Raw genomic sequence first — 21,367 nt, 5'->3', positions numbered from 1 at the left:
CAGTTTGGGTCAGTTTGGGGTTTGGGGTCAGTTTGGGTCAGTTTGGGGTTTGGGGTCAGTTTGGGTCAGTTTGGGTCAGTTTGGGGTTTGGGGTCAGTTTGGGTCAGTTTGGGTCAGTTTGGGGTTTGGGGTCAGTTTGGGTCAGTTTGGGGTTTGGGGTCAGTTTGGGTCAGTTTGGGTCAGTTTGGGGTTTGGGGTCAGTTTGGGTCAGTTTGGGTCAGTTTGGGGTTTGGGGTTTGGGGTCGGTTTGGGGTTTGGGGTCAGTTTGGGGTCGGTTTGGGTCAGTTTGGGGTTTGGGGTCAGTTTGGGTCAGTTTGGGTCAGTTTGGGGTTTGGGGTCAGTTTGGGTCAGTTTGGGTCAGTTTGGGGTTTGGGGTTTGGGGTCGGTTTGGGGTTTGGGGTCAGTTTGGGGTCGGTTTGGGTCAGTTTGGGGTCGGTTTGGGGTTTGGGGTTTGGGGTTTGGGGTCAGTTTGGGTCAGTTTGGGTCAGTTTGGGGTTTGGGTCAGTTTGGGTCAGTTTGGGTCAGTTTGGGATTTGGGGTCGGTTTTGGGGTCGGTTTGGGGTCAGGGAGGTCGGGCAGGAATGGGAGAGGGGGACCCCAAATCTGAGCCCAACCTGGAGACCCCAAATCCCAGTGCTGGATCTGGGGGAGACCCCAAACCTCAGCCCTGGAGACCCCAAATCCCAGCCCAGGGTCAGGGGGAGACCCCAAATCCCAGTGCTGGGGTCATGGAGAGACCCCAAATCTGAGCTGGGGGTCAGGGGGAGACCCCAAATCCCAGCCCAGGGTTGGGGGAGACCCCAAATCTGAGCTGAGGGGACACTGGAGACCTCAAATCCCAACTGGGATCTGGGGGAGACCCCAAATCCCAGCCCAGGGTTGGGGGAGACCCCAAATCTGAGCTGAGGGGACACCGGAGACCCCAAATCCCATCCTAGGATCACCTGGGCACCCCAAATCCCAACCCAGGTCCAGAGAGAGACCCCAAATCTGAGCTGGGGGTCAGGGGGAGACCCCAAATCCCAGCCCAGGGTCTTGGTGGGACCCTAAATCTGAGCTGAGGGGACACTGGAGACCCCAAATCCCAAACGGGGTCAGGGGGAGACCCCAAATCCCAGCCCAGAGTTAAGGGGAGACCCCAAATCTGAGGCCGGGGGACACGGGGACCCCAAATCTGAGCTAGGGGACAGGGGGAGACCCCAAATCCCAGTCCCTCCCAGTTCCCCCCAGTCCCTCCCAGTTTGGTCCCAGTCCCTCCCAGTCCCTCCCAGTGCTCCCAGTCCATCCCAGTCCCTCCCAGTCCATCCCAGTCCATCCCAGTCCATCCCAGTCCATCCCAGTCCCTCCCAGTCCATCCCAGTGCTCCCAGTCCATCCCAGTCCATCCCAGTCCATCCCAGTCCCTCCCAGTCCATCCCAGTCCCTCCCAGTCCCTCCCAGTCCATCCCAGTTTGGTCCCAGTCCCTCCCAGTCCGTCCCAGTCCCAAACTGGTTTCCCTCCCTTGGACGGGGCGGAAGTGGAAAAATGAGGAAAAAAAACGGGAAAAAAACGAGGAAAAAAAGAGAAAAACGAGATTTTTAATCATTGGGGGAGGGGCGATGGGGGAGGGGCAGGTGCTGGCAGGGCCTGGGAAGGTTCCAGAAGGTCCTGGCAGGGGCAGGGACACAGCCAGGTCCTGGCAGGGTCATGGAGAGCAGCCCCAGGTCCTGGCAGGGTTGTGGGCACAGCCAGGTCCTGGCAGGGCCATAGAGAGCAGCCCCAGGTCCTGGCAGGGCCGTGGTCACCACCCCCAGGTCCTGGCAGGTTCAGAGAGCACCCCCAGGTCCTGGCAGGGCCATGGGCAGCACCCCCAGGTCCTGGCAGGGCCATGGAGCAGCCCCAGGTCCTGGCAGGGCCATGGGCAGGTCCTGGCAGGGTTGTGGACAGCACCCCCAGGTCCTGGCAGGGCCATAGAGAGCACTCCCAGGTCCTGGCAGGGTCAGGGGCAGCACCCCCAGGTCCTGGCAGGGCCATAGAGAGCACAGCCAGGTCCTGGCAGGGTCAGGGGCAGCACCCCCAGGTCCTGGCAGGGCACAGCCAGGTCCTGGCAGGGCCATGGAGAGCACTGCCAGGTCCTGGCAGGGTCAGGGGCAGCACCCCCAGGTCCTGGCAGGTCACAGCCAGGTCCTGGCAGGGCCAGGGTGGCGGCAGCAGGGGCGGGGTCAGTCTGTAAAGTGCCGAGAGCGCCGCGGGGGCTGCGCCGGGGGTCCCCAGGGGGGTTTGGGGGGTCCCGGAGCCCCCCGGGATTGCATTGATCCGACATTCACTCGCTGCGGGGACCCCCGGGACTGGGGTTTGGGGGGTCCCCAGAGGGGTTTGGGGGGTCCCGAGGTTTTTGGGGGGGTCCTGGGGGGATTTGTGGGTCCCCCAGGGGGGGTTTGGGGGGGTCCCCAAAGGAATTTGAGGGTCCCCAGAGAGATTTGGGGGGTCCTGGGGGGGTTCCCGGGGGGTCCCCAGGGGGTTTGGGGGGTCCCAGGAAGGTTTGGGGGGTCCCGGGGGGTCCCCAGGGGGATTTGGGGGGTCCCAGGAAGGTTTGGGGGGCTCCTGAGGTGATTTTGGGGGGTCCCCGGGGGATGCTGGGGGGTTCCCGGGGGGGTTTGGGGTGGTCCGGGGGGGTCCCCAGGGATGTTTGGGGGTCCCCACAGGGATTTGGGGGGGTCCCAGGATGGAATCTGGGGGTCCTGGAGGGGTCCCGGGGATCCCCCAGGGGGGTTTGGGGGGTCCCCAGAGGGATTTGGGGGGGGTCCTGAGGGGTTTAGGGGGGTCCCCAGAGGGATTTGGGGGGTCCCGGGAGGGAATTTGGGGGTCCTGAGGGGTTTGGGGGTCCCCCAGGGGGGGTTTGGGGGTCCCCATAGAGATTAGCGGGGTCCCCAAAAGGTTTAGGGGGTCCCCAGAGAGGTTTGGGGGGTCTCGGGAGGGAATTTGGGGGTCCTGGGGGGTTTGGGGGTCCCCCGGGGGGGTTTGGGGGGGTCCCCAAAGGAATTTGAGGGTCCCCAGGGGGGATTTGGGGGGGTCCTGGAGGATTTGGGGGTCCTGGAGGGATTTGGGGGGTCCTGGTGGTCTCTGGGGGTTTGTCCCGGGTTGTCCCGGGTCAGTCCCGGGTGGGCCAGGGCTGTCCCAGAGTGTCACGGGGGGGTTCCCAGGGGGGATTTGGGGACCCCCGGGGGGCTCGGGGCAGTCCCGGGGGGTCTCGGTGGTCTCTGGGGGTCTGTCCTGGTTTATCCCGGGTTTATCCCGGGTCTGTCCCGGGTGGGTTTGATCAATTTCCAGAATCCCCCGGAGCTCTGGGGGGTCCCAGGGGTTTGGGGGTCCCGGGGGGTTTGGGGTCCCTGGGGGTCTCAGGGGTGTCTCTGGGTGTTTGTCCTGGTTTGTCCCAGGTCTGTCCCGGGTCTGTCCCGGGTTATCCCTCGCAGTTGAGCACGTAGTAGTCGTGCACGTACATGAGCACGGCCATGGGCTGGCCCAGGATCAGCGACATCCACACGGCCGCGTTGCCGTAGGGGCCGCGCAGGAACCGCGACACCAGCCACGCCAAAGGGATCTGGGGACAATGGGGACATGGGTACAGTGTCACACGGTGTCACCTGCCATCCCCTGTCACCCAGTGTCACCCACTGCCATCCCCTGCCATCCCCCTGTCACCCCCTGTCACCCAGTGTCACCCACAGTCACCCTGCCAGCCCCTGCCCCGCGACACCAGCCAGGCCAGAGGGATCTGGGGACAATGACAGTGTCACCAGTGTCACCCACTGCCATCCCCTGTCACCCACTGTCACCCACAGTCACCTACAGTCACCCCCTGCCACCCCCTGCCCCAAGACACCAGCCAGGCCAGCGGGATCTGGGGACAAAGGGGACAACAGTGTCACACGGTGTCACCCTGTCACCCCCTGCCATCCCCTGTCACCCCCCTGCCCCGCGACACCAGCCAGGCCAGCGGGATCTGGGGACAATGACAGTGTCACCAGTGTCACCTGGTGTCACCCACTGCCATCCCCTGTCACCCACTGTCACCCCCTGTCACCCCCTGCCATCCCCTGTCACCCACTGCCCCGCGACACCAGCCAGGCCAGCGGGATCTGGGGACAACCACAGTGTCACACGGTGTCACACGGTGTCACCCTGGGGTCGCCTGCCATCCCCTGCCACCCACTGTCACCCACAGTCACCCACTGCCATCCCCTGCCCTGCGACACGCCAGCGGGATCTGGGGACAAAGGGACACAGGGACAGGGACACAGAGACAGAGACGAGGGACAGGGACACAGGGACATGGGGACAGGAGGACCCCAGGACAGGGGGACACAGGGACAGGCGGAGGGGACAGGGACACAGGGACACAGACATGAGGACACAGGGACAGGGACACAGGGACAGGGATGGGGACAGGGACACGGACAGGAGGACCCAAGGACAGGGACACAGGGACAGGGACACAGGGACAGGGACACAGGGACACAGGGACAGGGGGACAGGGACAGGGGGACAGGGACAGGGGGACACAAGGACAGGGACACAGGGACATGGGGACAGGAGGACCCAAGGACAGGGGGACACAGGAACAGGCAGAGGGGACAGGGACACAGGGACACAGGGACAGGGACACAGGGACAGGGACAGGGACAGGGACAGGGGGACAGAGGGGACAGGGACATGAGGACAGGAGGACACAGGGACATGAGGACAGGAGGACACAGGGACAGGGACACGGGGACACAGGGACATTGTCCCCCCTTCTTGGGGACCCCAAACCCATTGTCCCCCCTCTTTTTTGGGCTTCCTTTGTTTGGTGTTCCCCATTTTCGGGGTGCTGTGCTTTTTGGGGTTCCCAAGTTTTGGGGTTCCCGTTTTTGGGGTGCCCGTGTTTGGGGTTCCCAGGTTTTGGGGTATCCTGGTTTTTTGGGTTCCCTGGTTTTTGGGGTTCCCCGGTTTTGGGGTTCCCTGGTTTTTGGGGTTCCCGTTTTCGGAGTTTCCCATTTTCGGGGTTCCTTGGTTTTTGGGGTTCCCTGGTTTTTGGGGTACCCTGGTTTTGGGGTTCCCTGGTTTTTGGGGTTCCCGTTTTCGGAGTTTCCCATTTTCGGGGTTCCTTGGTTTTTGGGGTTCCCCATTTTCTGGATTCCCTGGTTTCTGGAGTTCCCCAGTTTTTGGGGTGCCCATGTTTGGGGCACCCTAGTTTTTGGGGTTCCCCATTTTCAGAGTTTCCCATTTTTGGGGTTCCCTGATTTTCGGGGTGTCCCGATTTTGGGGTGTCCCATTTTCGGGGTTCCCGTTTTTGGGGTTCCCATTTTCAGAGTTCCCATTTTCGGGGTACCCTGATTTTGGGGTACCCTGATTTTGGTGTTCCCAGTTTTTGGGGTGTCCCATTTTCGGGGTGCCTCACCTGCCCATTTCCACAGTTTCCCCCTTTTGGGGTTCCCTGTTTCTTGGGGTTCCCTGATTTTGGGGTGTCCCGGTTTTCAGGGTACCCTGATTTTGGGGTGTCTGGTTTTCGGGGTGCCCATTTTCAGAGTTTCCCATTTTTGGGGTTCCCTGGTTTTTGGGGTTCCCTGGTTTTTGGGGATCCCTGGTTTTGGGGTGTCCCATTTTTGGGGTGCCCATTTTCGGGGTGTCCCTGATTTTGGGGGTGTCCCGGTTTTTGGGGTGTCCCGGTTTTTGGGGTGCCCCATTTTCAGGGTTCCCTGTTTTTTTGGGGGTTCCTGTTTCTTGGGGTTCCCTGATTTTTGGGGTGCCCATTTTCGGGGTGTCCCTGATTTTGGGGGTGTCCCGATTTTGGTGTTCCCAGTTTTTGGGGTGTCCTGGTTTTGGGGTGTCCCTGATTTTGGGCGTTCCCTGGTTTTTGGGGTGCCCGGTTTTGGGGTGCCTCACCTGCGTGGCCCTGCCCATTTCCATAGTTTCCCCCTTTTGGGGTTCCCTGTTTCTTGGGGTTCCCTGATTTTCAGGGTGTCCCATTTTCGGGGTTCCCGATTTTCAGCTTTTTGGGGTTCCCCGGTTTTCGGGGTGCCCCGTTTTGGGGTTCCCTGGGTTTTGGTGTCCCGGTTTTCGGGGTGTCCCTGATTTTCGGGGCTCCCCATTTTCGGGGTTCCCTGGTTTCAGGGTGTCCCATTTTGGGGGGTTCCCTGGTTTTTGGGGTTCCCATTTTCGGGGTGTTCAGGTTTTGGGGTTCCCCATTTTCAGAGTTTCCCATTTTTGGGGTGTCCCGGTTTTCGGGATGTCCCATTTTCGGGGTACCCTGATTTTTGGGGTTCCTGATTTTGGGGTGTCCCGGTTTTCGGGGTGTCCCTGATTTTCGGGGCTCCCTGTTTTTTTGGGGTTCCCATTTTCGGGGTGTCCCTGGTTTTGGGGTTCCCCGATTTTGGGGTGTCCCGGTTTTCAGGATGTCCCATTTTCGGGATGTCCCGATTTTGGGGTGCCCCGTTTTTGGGGTTCCCATTTTCAGAGTTCCCATTTTCGGGGTTCCCTGATTTTCGGGGTGCCCGGTTTTCGGGGTTCCCTGATTTTTGTGGTGCCCGTTTTCAGGGTGTCCCCTGATTTTGGGGGTACCCTGATTTTGGGGTTCCCGATTTTCGGGGTGTCCCGATTTTGGGGTGCCCGGTTTCGGGGTGCCCGGTTTTTGGGGTGTCCCTGATTTTTTGGGGTGCCCATTTTCGCGGTGTCCCTGGTTTTGGGGTGTCCCTGGTTTTTGGAGTGCCCCGATTTTGTGGTGCCCATTTTCGGGGTGTCCCGATTTTGGGGTGTCCCTGATTTTGGGGGTTCCCAATTTTCGGAGTGCCCATTTTTGGGGTGTCCCTGATTTTGGGGTGCCCGGTTTTTGGGGTGTCCCTGATTCTGGGGTGCCCGGTTTCGGGGTGTCCCTGATTTGGGTGTTCCCAGTTTTCGGGGTGTCCCTGATTTTGGTGTCCCTGATTTTGGGGTGTCCCGGTTTTTTGGGGTGTCCCTGATTTGGGTGTCCCCAGTTTTTGGGGGTACCCTGATTTTGGGGTACCCGGTTTTTGGGGTGTCCCGATTTTGGGGTGCCCAGTTTCGGGGTGCCCGGTTTTTGGGGTGTCCCGATTTTGGGGTGCCCGGTTTTTGGGGTGTCCCTGATTTTGGGGGTCCCTGATTTTCGGAGTGCCCATTTTCGGGGTGTCCCGATTTTGGGGGCGCCCGTTTTTGGGGTGCCCCGATTTTGTGGTGCCCATTTTCGGGGTGTCCCGATTTTGGGGTGTCCCTGATTTTGGGGTGTCCCGGTTTTCGGGGTGTCCCTGATTTTGGTGTCCCCAGTTTTTGGGGTGTCCCGTTTTTGGGGTGTCCGTTTTCGGGGTGCCTCACCTGCGCGACCATGCCCATGAAGGCCCAGAGCCGGAACATCCTCAGCGGGACGCTCACCAGGTACTGCGGGGACAGCGCCCGTTGGGGGGACCCCCCATTTTGGGGGGCCCCCCGGGATTTTGGGGGTCCCTCCCCAGATTTTGGGGGTCCCACAGGGAATTTTGGGGTTTCCCACAGGGAATTTTGGGGGTCCCTCCCCAGATTTTGGGGGTCCCTCCCTGAATTTTGGGGGTTCCCAGAGCCGGAACATCCTCAGCGGGACGCTCACACAGGTACTGCGGGGACAGCGCCCGTTGGGGGGGACCCCGATTTTGGGGGGCCCCCCGGGAATTTTGGGGGTCCCTCCCCAGATTTTGGGGGTCCTGGGAGGAATTTTGGGGTCCCTCCCCAAATTTTGGGGTTCCCGGGAGGAATTTGGGGGTTCCCTTCCCGAATTTAGGGGATTTTCTCTGGATTTTGGGGTCCCAGAAGGAATTTTTGGGGGTTCCTCCCCAAATTTTGAGGCTCCTGGTGGGAATTTAGGGGATTGTCTCTGGATTTTGGGGTTCCCAGAAGGAATTTTGGGGTTCCCCCCCAGATTTTGGGGTTTCTGGTGGGAATTTAGGGATTTTCTCTGGATTTTGGGGTTCCCAGAAGGAATTTTGGGGTTCCTGGTGGGAATTTTGGGGTTCCCTGCCTGAATTTGGGGGTTCCCTGGTGGGAATTTTGGGGATTGTCTCTGGATTTTGGGGTTTCCAGAAGGAATTTTGGGGTTCCCTCCCCAGATTTTGGGGCTCCTGGTGCCAATTTAGGGATTTTTTCTGGATTTTGGGGTTTCCAGAAGGAATTTTGGGGCTCCCCCCATGATTTTGGGGTCCCTCCCCAGATTTGGGGGTTCCCTCCCCAGATTTGGGGATGTTCTCTGGATTTTGGGGGTTCCAGAAGGAATTTCGGGGTTCCCCGCCATGATTTCGGGGTTCCCAGCAGGGATTTTGGGGTCCCTCCCCAAATTTTGGGGTTCCTGGGAGGAATTTGGGGGTTCCCTCCCCGAATTCAGGGGATTTTCTCTGGATTTTGGGGGTCCCAGAAGGAATTTCTGGGGGACCCCCGGGAATTTTGGGGGTCCCAGAAGGAATTTTGGGGGTCCCTCCCCAAATTTCGGGGGTCCCGGGAGGAATTTTGGGGGTTCCCTCCCCGAATTTAGGGGATTGTCTCCAGATTTTGGGGGTCCCAGAGGGAATTTCTGGGGGATCCCTGGATTTTGGGGGGGCCCCCCGGGAATTTTGGGGGTCCCAGAGGGAATTTTGGGGTTCCCAGCAGGGATTTTGGGGGTCCCTCCCCAGATTTGGGGGTTCCCTCCCCAGATTTGGGGGTTCCCTCCCCGAATTTAGGGGATTGTCTCTGGATTCTGGGGGTTCCCAGGAGGAATTTTGGGGTCCCAGAAGGAATTTTGGGGGTTCCCTCCCCAAATTTAGGGGATTGTCTCTGGATTTTGGAGTCCCAGAAGGAATTTCTGGGGGTCCCTCCCCTGATTTTGGGGCTCCTGGCGGGAATTTAGGGGTTTTCTCTGGATTTTGGGGTTTCCAGAAGGAATTTTGGGGTCCCTCCCCAAATTTTGGGGTTCCCAGGAAGAATTTTGGAGTTTCTCCCATGATTTTGGGGGTCCCTCCCCAGATTTTGGGGTTCCCAGGAGGAATTTTGGGGTTCCTGGTGGGAAATTTGGGGATTTTCTCTGGATTTTGGGGGTTCCAGAAGGAATTTTGGGGATTTTCTCTGGATTTTGGGGGTCCCAAAAGGAATTTTTTGGGGTCCCTCCCCAAATTTTGGGGTTCCCGGGAGGAATTTTGGGGGTTCCCTCCCCAAATTTAGGGGATTGTCTCTGGATTTTGGGGTCCCAGAAGGAATTTTTGGGGGTTCCTCCCCAGATCTGGGGGTTCCCTCCCCAAATTTTGGGTTCCTGGTGGGAAAGTAGGGATTTTTCTGGATTTTGGGGTTCCCAGAAAGAATTTTGGGGTTCCCTCCCCAGATTTTGGGGTTCCTTGTGGGAATTTTGGGGATTGTCTCTGGATTTTGGGGGTCCCAGAAGGAATTTTGGGGTTCCCTCCCCAAATTTGGGGTTCCCTGGTGGGAATTTAGGGGATTTTTCTCTGGATTTTGGGGTTAACCCCCTGGATTTTGGGGTTCTCAGCAGGAATTTCAGGGGATTTTGGGGTCTCTGGTTGGGATTTTGGGGGTTCCCGATGGGAATTTTGGGGTTCCCGGTGGATTTTGGGGTTTCCTGGTGGGAATTTTCTCAGGAATTTTCGGGTTTTAGTGGGATTTTTTGGGGGTTTCTGATGGGAATTTCGGGGTTCCCCCCCCAGATTTCGGGGTTCCCGGCAGGAATTTTGGGTTCCCAAAGAGGAATTTTGGGGTTCCTGGGTGGATTTTGGGGTTTCCAGTGGGAATTTTGGGGGATTTTCTCGGGTTCCTGGTGGGAATTTGAGGGTTTTTTGTGGGATTTTTGGGGGTTCCCGATGGGAATTTTGGGGTTCCCGGCAGGGATTTCGGGGTTCCCCCCCAGATTTCGGGGTTCCCAGTGGGAATTTTGGGGTTCCAAGCAGGAATTTTGGGGTTCCTGGTGGGAATTTTGGGGGATTTTCTCAGGAATTTGAGGGTTTTTTTGTGGGATTTTGGGGGTTCCTGATGGGAATTTTGGGGTTCCCGGTGGATTTTGGGGTTCCTGGTGGGAATTTCAGGGGATTTTCTCGGGTTCCTGGTGGGAATTTTCGGGTTTTTAGTGGGATTTTGGGGTTCCTGATGGGAATTTCCGGGATTCCCCCCAGATTTTGGGGTTCCTGATGGGAATTTCAAGGTTCCTTCCCAGATTTTGGGGGTTCCCAGTGGGAATTTCGGGGTTCCCCCCCCGATTTCGGGCTTCCCGGGTGGATTTTGGGGTTCTCGATGGGAATTTGGGGGTTTCCAAGGGGGGATTTTGGGGTTCCGGGCGGGGATTTTGGGGTTCCCGATGGGAATTTTGGGGTTCTGGGTGGGGATTTTGGGGTTCCCGATGGGAATTTTGGGGTTCTGGGTGGGGATTTTGGGGTTCCCGATGGGAATTTTGGGGTTCTGGGTGGGGATTTTGGGGTTCCCGATGGGAATTTTGGGGTTCTGGGTGGGGATTTTGGGGTTCCCGATGGGAATTTGGGGTTTCCAAGGGGGAATTTTGGGGTTTCCAAGGGGGAATTTTGGGGTTCTGGGTGGGGATTTCGGGGTTCCGGGTGCGGATTTTGGGGTTCTGGGTGGGGATTTTGGGGTTCCCGATGGGAATTTGGGGTTTCCAAGGGGGAATTTTGGGGTTCCCGATGGGAATTTGGGGTTTCCAAGGGGGAATTTTGGGGTTTTTAGTGGAATTTGGGGTTTCCAAGGGGGAATTTTGGGGTTGCGGGTGGGGATTTTGGGGTGCTGGGTGGGAATTTTGGGGTTCCGGGTGGGAATTTTGGGGTTTCCAAGGGGGAATTTTGGGGTTTTTAGGGGATTTTGGGGTGCAGACCTCGTGGAAGAAGGCGGAGGCCAGGAACACGGCCGCCTGCGCCGCCCACTTGCTGACCCCCCCTCCTCAGCATGGGCTTGTAGAAGTGCCTGGGGACCCCAAAAACCCCCAAAAATCACCCCGGGCACCCCAAAACCGGGGGAGCCCAAAGGCACAAACCCCCAAAAACTCCCGCCCAAAAAAACCCCAAATTATCCCCCAAAAAAACCCAAATTATCCCCAAAATTCCCCCACAAACCCCCCCAGTTCCCACCCCAAAAAATCAGCCCGGGCACCCCAAAAACGGGGGAGCCCAAAAGGCACGAACCCCCAAAAATTCCTGCCCAAAAAAACCCCCAAATTATCCCAAAATTCCCCCTCAACTCCCCCAAAACCAGAATTTACCCCAAATGATCCCCAAAATTCCCCTCAAACCCCACAAAAATCCCCCCAAAAATCACCCCGGGCACCCCAAAACCGGGGGAGCCCAAAGGCACAAACCCCCAAAAATTCCTGCCCAAAAAAACCCCAAATTATCCCCAAAAATTCTGCCTCAAACCCCCCAAAAACCTGAATTTACCCCAAAATATCCCCAAATTTCCCCCTCAAATCCCCAAATTCCTGCCCAAAAAAACCCGAAATTATCCCCAACATTCCCCCTCAAATCCCCAAAACCTTGAATTTACCCCAAATGATCCCAAAAATTCCCCCTCAAACACCCCAAAAATCCCCCAAAACCCTGAATTTACCCCAAATTATCCCCAAATTTCCCCCTCAAACCCCCCCAAAAATCCCCCAACCCCCTGAATTTACCCCAAATGATCCCCAAAATTCCGCCTCAAATCCCCAAAACCCTGAATTTACCCCAAATGATCCCCAAAATTCCGCCTCAAATCCCCAAAACCCTGAATTTACCCCAAATGATCCCCAAAATTCCCCCTCAAATCCCCAAAACCCTGAATTTACCCCAAATTATCCCCAAAATTCTGCCTCAAATCCCCAAATTTCTGCCCCAAACCCTCAAATTATCCCCCCAAAACTCCCAAATTCCCCCTCAAAAGGGCAAAAATTCCCCCAAAATTCCCCCCAAACCCCAAATTCCCCCCCAAAAATCAGCCCCGGGCACCCCAAAACCGGGGGAGCCCAAAAGGCACGAACCCCCAAAAATTCCTGCCCAAAAACCCCCAATTATCCCCAAAATTCTGCCTCAAACCCCCCAAAAACCTGAATTTACCCCAAAATATCCCCAAATTTCCCCCTCAAATCCCCAAATTCCTGCCCAAAAACCCCAAATTATCCCCAAAATTCCCCCTCAACCCCCCAAAACCTGAATTTACCCCAAATTATCCCCAATTTCCCCCTCAAACCCCCCAAAAATCCCCCAAACCCCTGAATTTACCCCAAATTCCCCCTCAAATCCCCAAATTCCTGCCCCAAACCCCCCAATTATCCCCAAAATTCCTCTCAAATCCCCCCAAAATCTCCCAAAATCCTGAATTTACCCCGAATTATCCCCAAAATTCTGCCTCGAATACCCAAATTCCTGCCCAAAAAAACCCAAATTATCCCCAAAATTCCCCCTCAAAACCCCAAATTTCTGCCCCAAAAATCCTGATTTTACCCCAAATTATCCCCAAAATTCTGCCTCAAATCCCCCAAAAACTTGAATTTACCCCAAATTATCACCAAATTTCCCCCCTCAAACCCCCCAAAAATCCCCCAAACCCCTGAATTTACCCCAAATTATCCCCAAAATTCCGCCTCAAATCCCCAAATTTCTGCCCCAAACCCCCAAATTATCCCCCCAAAACTCCCAAATTCCCCCTCAAAAGGGCAAAAACTCCCCCAAAATTCCCCCCAAGCCCCAATTCCCACCCCAAAAATCACCCCGGGCACCCCAAACACGGGGGAGCCCAAAAGGCACGAACCCCCAAAAATTCCTGCCCAAAAACCTCCAAATTATCCCCAAAATTCCCCTCAAACCCCCCCAAAATCCTGAATTTACTCCAAATTTACCCCAAAATTCCCCCTCAAATCCCCCAAACCCCCGAATTTATCCTAAATTATCCCCAAAATTCAGCCTCAAAATCCCCCAAAACGCTGAATTTACCCAAAATTCTGCCTCAAATCCCCAAATTTCTGCCCAAAACCCCCAAATTATTCCCCCAAAACTCCCAAATTCCCCCTCAAAAGGGCAAAAATTCCCCCAAAATGCCTCCCAAAGCCCAAATTCCCCCTCAATTCCCCCCAAATCCCCAAATCCCACCCCAAAAATCACCCCGGGCACCCCAAAAACGGGGGAGCACAAAATGCACAAACCCCCAAAAATTCCTGCCCAAAAATCCCCAAATTATCCCCAAAAAACCCAAATTATCCCCAAAATTCCCCCTCAACCCCCCAAAACCTGAATTTACCCCAAATGATCCCCAAATTCCCCTCAAACACCCCAAAAATCCCCCAAAACCGTGATTTTACCCCAAAATTCTGCCCCAAATCCCCAAATTCCTGCCCAACACCCCCCAATTATCCCCAAAATTCCCCTCAAACCCCCCAAAAATCCCCCCAAAATCCTGATTTTACCCCTAATTATCCCCAAAATTCTGCCTTGAATACCCAAATTCCTGCCCCAAAAAACCCCAAATTATCCCCAAAATTCCCCCTCAAAACCCCGAATTTCTGCCCCAAAAATCCTGCTTTTGCCCCAAATTATCCCCAAAATTCCCCCTTAAATCCCCAAAACCCTGAATTTACCCCAAATTATCCCCAAAATTCCCCTCAAACCCCCCAAAAATCCCCCCAAAACCCTGAATTTACCCCAAAATTCTGCCTCAAATCCCAAATTTCTGCCCCAAACCCCCAAATTATCCCCCCAAAACTCCCAAATTCCCCCTCAAAAGGGCAAAAATTCCCCCAAAATTCCTCCCAAAGCCCAAATTCCCCCCCCCAAAATCACCCCGGGCACCCCAAAACCGGGGGAGCCCAAAAGGCACAAACCCCCAAAAATTCCTGCCCAAAACCCCCAAATTATCCCCAAAATTCTGCCTCAAACCCCCAAAATCCCCCAAAAACCCGAATTTACCCCAAATGATCCCCATATTTCTGCCTCAAACCCCACAAAAATCTCCCAAAATCCTGAATTTACCCCAAATTATCCCCAAAATTCCCCCTCAACCCCCCAAAACCTGAATTTACCCCAAATTATCCCCAAAATTCCCCTCAAACCCCCCAAAATCCCCCCAAATCCTGAATTTACCCCAAAATTCCCCCCCAAATCCCCAAATTCCTGCCCAAAACCCCCCAATTATCCCCAAAATTCCCCCTCAAAACCCCGAATTTCTGCCCCAAATTATCCCCAAAATTCCGCCTCAAATCCCCAAATTCCTGCCCAAAACCCCCAAATTATTCCCCCAAAACTCCCAAATTCCCCCTCAAAAGGGCAAAAATTCCCCCAAAATTCCTCCCAAAGCCCAAATTCCACCCCAAAAATCCCCCAATTCCTCCCCAAAAAAATCCCAATTTCCCCCAATTCCTCCCCAAAAATCCCAAATTCCCCCTGAAAAATCCCAAATTTCCCCCCTAAAATCCCAAATTTTTCCCCCAAAAATCCCAAACTGTCCAAAATCCTCCCCAAAAATCCCAATTTCCCCCAAAAATCCCAAATTTCCCCCAAATTCCCACCCCAAAAAACTCATTTTTTCCCCAATTCCTCCCCAAAAATCCCAAATTTTCCCCCAAAAATCCCAATTCCCCCAAACTCCCCCGCAAAAATCCAGAATTCCCTCCCAAAAATCCCAATTTCTCCAAATTCCTCCCAAAAAATCCCAAATTCCCCCAAAAAACCCCCAAATTCCTCCCCCAAACCCTCCAAATTATTCCCAAAACCCCAAATTCCACCCCAAAATCCCAAATTTACCCCAAAATCCCCTCAAATCCCCTCAAAATCCCCCAAATCCCCCCAAACCCCCAAATTCCTCCCCCCAGAATCCCAAATTTCCCCCAAAATTCCCCCAAATTCCTCCCCAAAACCCCAAATCCTCCCCAAATTCACCCCAAAAATCCCAAATATCCCCCAAAATTTCCTCCAAATCCCCTCCAAATCCCCCCAAAATCCCAAATTCTTCCCCAAACCCCCCCAAAAACCCCAAACCTCCCCCAAAATCCCCCCAAAAGCCTCCCAAAAATCCCAAATCGCCCCAAATTCTCCCTCAAATGGCCAAAATCCTCCCCAAAACCTCAAGTTCTGCCCCAAAAAGCACAAATCCCCCCAAAAATTCTGAATTTTCCCCCCAAATCCTCCCAAAATCCCCCCAAATTCCTCCCCAAAAATCCCAATTTCCCCCAAATTCCACCCCAAAAAACTCAAATTCCCCCAAACTGTCCCAAAATCCTCCCAAAAATCCAAAATTCCTCCCCAAATTTCCCAAATGTTCCCCAAAAACCCCAATTTCCCCCAAATTCCTCCCCAAAAATCCCAAATTCCCCCTGAAAAATCCCCAAATTTCCCCCAAAAATCCCAATTTCCCCCAAATACCTCCCAAAAAATCCCAGATTTTCCCCCTAAAATCCCAATTTTCCCCCAAATTCCACCCCAAAAATCTCAAATTCCCCCAAATTCCTCCCCCCAAACTGTCCCAAAATCCTCCCCAAAACCCCAAACTCCTCCCCAAAAACCCCAAAAACCCCAAAATGCCCCGAATTCGCCCCAATTCCGCACCGGAGGCACCACTTGTGCACGGGGATGTTCCAGTTCTGCCAGAAGTACGTCACCGACTCCGAGTTCCTGCGGGCAGAAAACGCCCAAAATCACCCCAAAAATCATCAAAAAACACCCAAAATCTCCCAAAATCACCCCAAATCACCCCCAAATCACCCCAAAACCACCCAAATCCCCCCAAAAACACCCAAAATCACCCTAAAAACACCCAAAATCACCCCAAAAACACCCAAAATCTCCCAAAATCACCCAAAATCACCCAAAATCTCCCAAAATCACCCCAAAAATCACCCAAAATAATCCAAAATCACCCTAAATCACTCCCACAAACACCAAAACACCCCAAAATCACTCAAAAACACCCCAAAACCACCCCAAATCACCCAAAATCACCCCAAAAATCATCAAAAATCATCAAAATCACCCAAAATCACCCCAAAAACAGCCCAAATCTCCCAAAATCACCCAAAATCTCCCAAAATGACCCCAAAAATCTCCCAAAATCACCCCAAATCACCCAAAATCACCCCAAATCACCTAAAATCACCCCAAAAACACCCAAAATCACCCCCAAATCACCCCAACTCACCCCCAAATCACCCCCAAAATCTCCCAAAATCACCCTAAAAACACCCCAAATCACCCCAAATCTCCCCAAATCACCCCCAAAAACACCCAAAATCACCCCAAAATCACCCAAAATCTCCCCAAAATCACCCAAAATCTCCCAAAATCACCCCAAAAATCTCCCAAAATAATCCAAAATCACCCTAAATCACTCCAAAATCATCCAAAATCACCCCAAAAACACCCAAAATCACCCCAAAATCTCCCAAAATCTCCCAAAATCACCCCAAATCACCCTAAAAACACCCAAAATCACCCTAAAAACACCCAAAATCACCCCCAAAAACACCCAAAATCTCCCAAAATCACCCAAAATCTCCCAAAATCACCCCAAAAATCTCCCAAAATAATCCAAAATCACCCTAAATCACTCCAAAATCATCCAAAATCACCCCAAAATCTCTCAAAAACACCCAAAACCACCCCAAATCACCCAAAATCACCCCAAAAATCATCAAAAATCATCAAAAATCACCCCAAATCACCCCAAAAACAGCCCAAATCTCCCAAAATCACCCAAAATCTCCCAAAATGACCCCAAAAATCTCCCAAAATCACCCCAAATCACCCCAAATCACCCAAAATCACCCCAAATCACCTAAAATCACCCCAAAAACACCCAAAATCACCCCAAATCACCCCAAATCACCCAAAATCACCCCAAAATCTCCCAAAATCACCCTAAAAACACCCAAAATCACCCCAAAATCACCTCAAAATCTCCCAAGATCACCCCAAAATCACCTCAAATCACCCCAAATCTCCCAAAATCACCCCAAATCACCCCAAAATCACCTCAAATCTCCCAAAATCACCCTAAAAACACCCAAAATCTCCCAAAGTCACCCCAAATCACCCCAAAATCTCCCAAAGTCACCCCAAATCACCCCAAATGACCCAAAGTCACCCAAAATCTCCCAAAATCACCTCAAATCACCCCAAATCACCCTAAAAAACACCCCAAATCACCCCAAATCACCCCAAAATCACCCAAAATCACCCCAAAAACCACCCAAAATCACCCCAAAAATCTCCCAAAATCACCCCAAAATCACCCCCAAATCACCCCAAAATCATAAAAAAAATCCTCAAAATCCCAAATTCCCCCAAAAAATCCCAAATTCCCCCCAAGCTGCTGACGGATTCTGAGTTCCTGGGGCAAAAAAGACCCAAAATCACCCAAATCCACCCCAAAATCCCAAATTTCCCCCAAATCCTGAATTTTCTCCCAAATCCCCCTCGAACCCCCAACTCCCCCAAAATCCTGAATTTTCTCACAAAATTGCCCCAAAAATGCCCCATAAACCCTAAATTTCCCCCCAAATCCCCTAAAAATCCCAAATTTTCTCCCAAAACCTCCCCAAATCCTCCCTCAAACTCCCCAAAAATTCTGAATTTTCTCCCAAATTCTCCCCAAAATCCCCCCCAAACTCCCCCAAAATCCCGAATTTTCTCCCAAATCCCCCCCTCAAACCTTCCAAATCCCCCCAAAATCCGGAATTTTTCTCCCAAATCCTCCCTCAAACCCCCCAAAATCCCCCTAAAAATCCTAAATTTCTCCCCAAAATCCCCCCAAATTCCCCCTCAAACCCACAAAGATCCCCCCAAAAATCCCAAATTTTCTCACAAAATCCCCCTAAAATCCTGAATTTCCCCCCAAAATCCCCCCAAATCCTCCCTCAAACACCCCAAAAATTCTAAATTTTCTCACAAAACCCCCCCCAAAATCCCAAATTTCCCCCAAAAATTCCCCTAAAATCCTGAATTTTCCCCTGAATTCCCCCCAAAATCCCAAATTTCCCCCCAAATTCTCCAAAAATCCCCAATTTCCCCCCAAAATCCCCCCAAATCCTCCCTCAAATCCCAAAAAATCCTGAATTTTCTCCCAAATCCCCCCAAAAAATCCCCCCTAAAATCCTGAATTCCCCCAAAATCTCCCCAAATCCTCTCTCAAACTCCCCAAAAATTCTAAATTTTTCTCACAAAACCCCCCCAAAATCCCAAATTTCCCCCAAAAATTCCCCTAAAATCCTGAAGTTTCCCCCAAAATCCCCCCTCAAACTCCCAAAAATCCCCAAAAAATCCTGAATTTTACCCCAAAATCCCGAATTTTCCCCCAAAAATCCCGAATTTCCCCCAACCCCCCCAAAATCCTGATTTTTCCCCCCAAAAATCCCCCCTAAAATCCTGAATTTTCCCCCCAAATCCTCCCTCAAACTCCCCAAAAATTCTAAATTTTCTCCCAAATCCTGAATTTCCCCCCAAAAGCTCCCTCAATCCCCCCAAAATCCCAAATTTCCCCCCAAACCCTGTCAAATTTCCCCCAAAATCCCCTCAAATCCCCCCAAAATCCTGAATTTTCCCCCAAATCCTCCCTCAAACTCCCCAAAAATTCAAAATTTTCTCCCAATTTCCCCCCAAATCCTCTCTCAAACTCCCAAAAATCCCCCGAAAAATCCTGATTTTTCTCACAAAATCCCCCCCAAATCCCCCTAAAATCCTGAATTTTCCCCCAAAATCCCCCCAAATCCTTCCTCAAACCCCCCCAAAATCCCGAATTTTCCCCAAATTCCCCCCCAAAAATCTCCTCAAATCACCCCAAAATCCCCCAAAAAATCCTGAATTTTCTCACAAAATCCCCCTAAAATCCCGAATTTCCCTCCGATTCCTCCCTCAAACTCCCCAAAATCCTAAATTTCCCCCCAAATTGCCCCAAAATCCTGAATTTCTCCCCAAAATCCTCCCTCAAACCCCCAAAACTGCCCCCAAAATCCTGAATTTCCCCCCAAAATCCCCCAAAATCCTCCCTCAAACCCCCAAAAATTCCTGAATTTTACCCCAAAATCCTGAATTTCCCCCCAAAATCCCCCAAATCCTCCCTCAAACCCCCTCAAAATCCTGATTTTTCTCCCAAAATCCCCCCAAAATCCTGAATTTCCCCCCAAAATCCTCCCTCAAACCCCCAAAAATTCCTGAATTTTACCCCAAAATCCTGAATTTCCCCCCCAAAATCCCCCTAAAAATCCCCCAAATTCCCCTAAAATCCCGAATTTTCCCCAAAATCCCCCCAAATCCTCCCTCAAACCCCCAAAAATCCCCCAAAATTCCCAAATTTTACCCCAAAATCCTGAATTTTCCCCCTAAAATCCCCCAAAATTCCCCTAAAATCCTGAATTTTCCCCCAAAATCCCCCCAAATCCTCCCTCAAACCCCCAAAAATCCCCCAAAATTCCAAATTTTACCCCAAAATCCTGAATTTTCCCCCTAAAATCCCCCAAATTCCCCTAAAATCCTGAATTTCCCCCCAAAATCCCCCCAAAAATCCCCCAAAATTCCCGAATTTTACTCCAAAATCCTGAATTTTCCCCCTAAAATCCCCCCCTAAAATCCCCCTAAAATCCCCAAAATCCCCCTAAAATCCTGAATTTCCCCCAAAAACCCCCCCAAAATCCCGAATTTCCCCCCAAATTTTCCCAAAATCCCCTAAAATCCCCCCAAATGCCCAAATTTCCCCCCCAAAATCCTGAATTTTCTCACAAAATCCTCCCAAAAATGCCCCTGAAATCCTGAATTTTCCCCCAAAATGCCCCCAAATCCCCCTCAAACCCCCCCAAAATCCCGAATTCCCCCAATTTTCCCAAACTCCCCGGAATTCGCCCCAAAATCCGCACCACCAGTCGCGGTAGAACTCGCGGTCCCCGAACTGCAGCAGCTCGGCCACGGCGTTGAGGCACGAGTGGAAGAACCAGTAAAAAAAGATCAGCCAGATCAGGTGGTTGGGCACCTGGTTTGGGGTGAAAAACGGCGGTTTTGGGAAAAAACGGGAAATTTTGGGGAAAAAAATGGTGATTTTTTGGCAAAAAAATGGGATTTTTCGGGGGGAAAATTGGATTTTTTTTTGGGAAAAAATGGATTTGAGGGGGCATTTTTGGGGGGTTTGAGGGGGGATTTGGGAGAAAAATCAGAATTTTGGGGAAATTTGGGGAAATTTGGGAGAATTTGGGGGAATTTTGCAGATTTTGGGGGGTTTTGTGGGATTTTGGGGGGTTTTGGGGGGGTTTTGGGGTCTGGCAGGAGTGGAAGAAGCAGTAAAAAAAGATCAGCCAGATCAGGTGGTTGGGCACCTTTTGGGGCAAAAAACGGCGGTTTTGGGAAAAATGGGAATTTGGGGGGAAAAAATGGGAATTTTGGGGAAAAAAAAGGTGATTTTTGGGGAAAAAATGGGATTTTTGGGGGGAAAAATTGGATTTTTAGGGGAAAAAAAATCTGATTTTTTGGGGGAAAAAATGGGTTTGAGGGGGGATTTTTGGGGGGTTTGGGAGAAAAATCAGAATTTTGGGGAAATTTTGGGAGAATTTGGGGGAATTTTGCAGATTTTGGGGGAAGTTGTGGGATTTAGGGGGGTTTTGAGCTGATTTTGGGGTTTTTGAGCTGGTTTTGGGGGTTTTGGGGTCCTGCCAGGAGTGGAAGAAGCAGTAAAAAAAGATCAGCCAGATCAGGGGGTTGGGCACCTGGTTTGGGGGCAAAAAAACGGCGATTTTGGGAAAAATGGGAATTTGGGGAGAAAAAAGGTGATTTTTGGGGAAAAAATTGGGAATTTAGGGGAAAAATGGGATTTTTTTGGGAAAAATTGGATTTTTTTGGGGAAAAAATGGGTTTGAGGGGGGATTTTTGGGGGGTTTGAGGGGGGATTTGGGAGAAAAATCCGAATTTTGGGGGATTTTGGGGAAATTTTGGGGATTTTGGGGGAATTTTGCAGATTTTGGGGGGTTTTGGGGATTTGGGGATCTGGCAGGAGTGGAAGAAGCAGTAAAAGAAAATCAGCCAGATCAGGGGGTTGGGCACCTGGTTTGGGGCAAAAAACGGCGGTTTTGGGAAAAAACGGGAATTTGGGGAGAAAAAATGGGAATTTTAGGGGAAAAAATGGGATTTTTAGGGGAAAAAATTTGATTTTTTTGGGGGAAAAAATGGGTTTGAGGGGGGATTTTTGGGGATTTGAGGGGGGTTTGGGAGAAAAAATCCGAATTTTGTGGGATTTTGGGGAAATTTGGGGATTTTTGCAGATTTTGGAAGAATTTGTGGGATTTTGGGGGGTTTTGGAGTGGTTTGGGGGGATTTCAGGGGGTTTGGCAGGAGTGGAAGAAGCAGTAAAAAAAAGATCAGCCAGATCAGGGGGTTCGGCACCTGGT

General features: G+C 52.3%; 1 protein-coding gene across 1 annotated transcript; it reads right to left on the bottom strand.

Moving 5' to 3' along the window:
• Window positions 1-1,558: 1,558 nt before the first annotated feature.
• DGAT1 (diacylglycerol O-acyltransferase 1) lies at window positions 1,559-20,119 on the bottom strand (the record flags this gene model as incomplete). The annotated part of the gene is given in 6 exon segments (XM_064405983.1): window positions 1,559-3,580; window positions 7,348-7,410; window positions 10,859-10,912; window positions 10,914-10,947; window positions 15,552-15,617; window positions 19,850-20,119. Coding segments are annotated over 6 exon segments (628 nt in total), but the record flags the coding sequence as incomplete, so codon positions are not given.
• Between the last annotated feature and the right edge of the window lie 1,248 nt (window positions 20,120-21,367).

The sequence above is a fragment of the Passer domesticus genome, unplaced genomic scaffold (genome assembly GCF_036417665.1).
Source record: "Passer domesticus isolate bPasDom1 unplaced genomic scaffold, bPasDom1.hap1 HAP1_SCAFFOLD_105, whole genome shotgun sequence".
Classification (NCBI taxonomy): domain Eukaryota; kingdom Metazoa; phylum Chordata; class Aves; order Passeriformes; family Passeridae; genus Passer; species Passer domesticus.
Note: the sequence above shows the minus strand (reverse complement) of the source record. Positions and strands in the feature narration are given on the sequence as shown.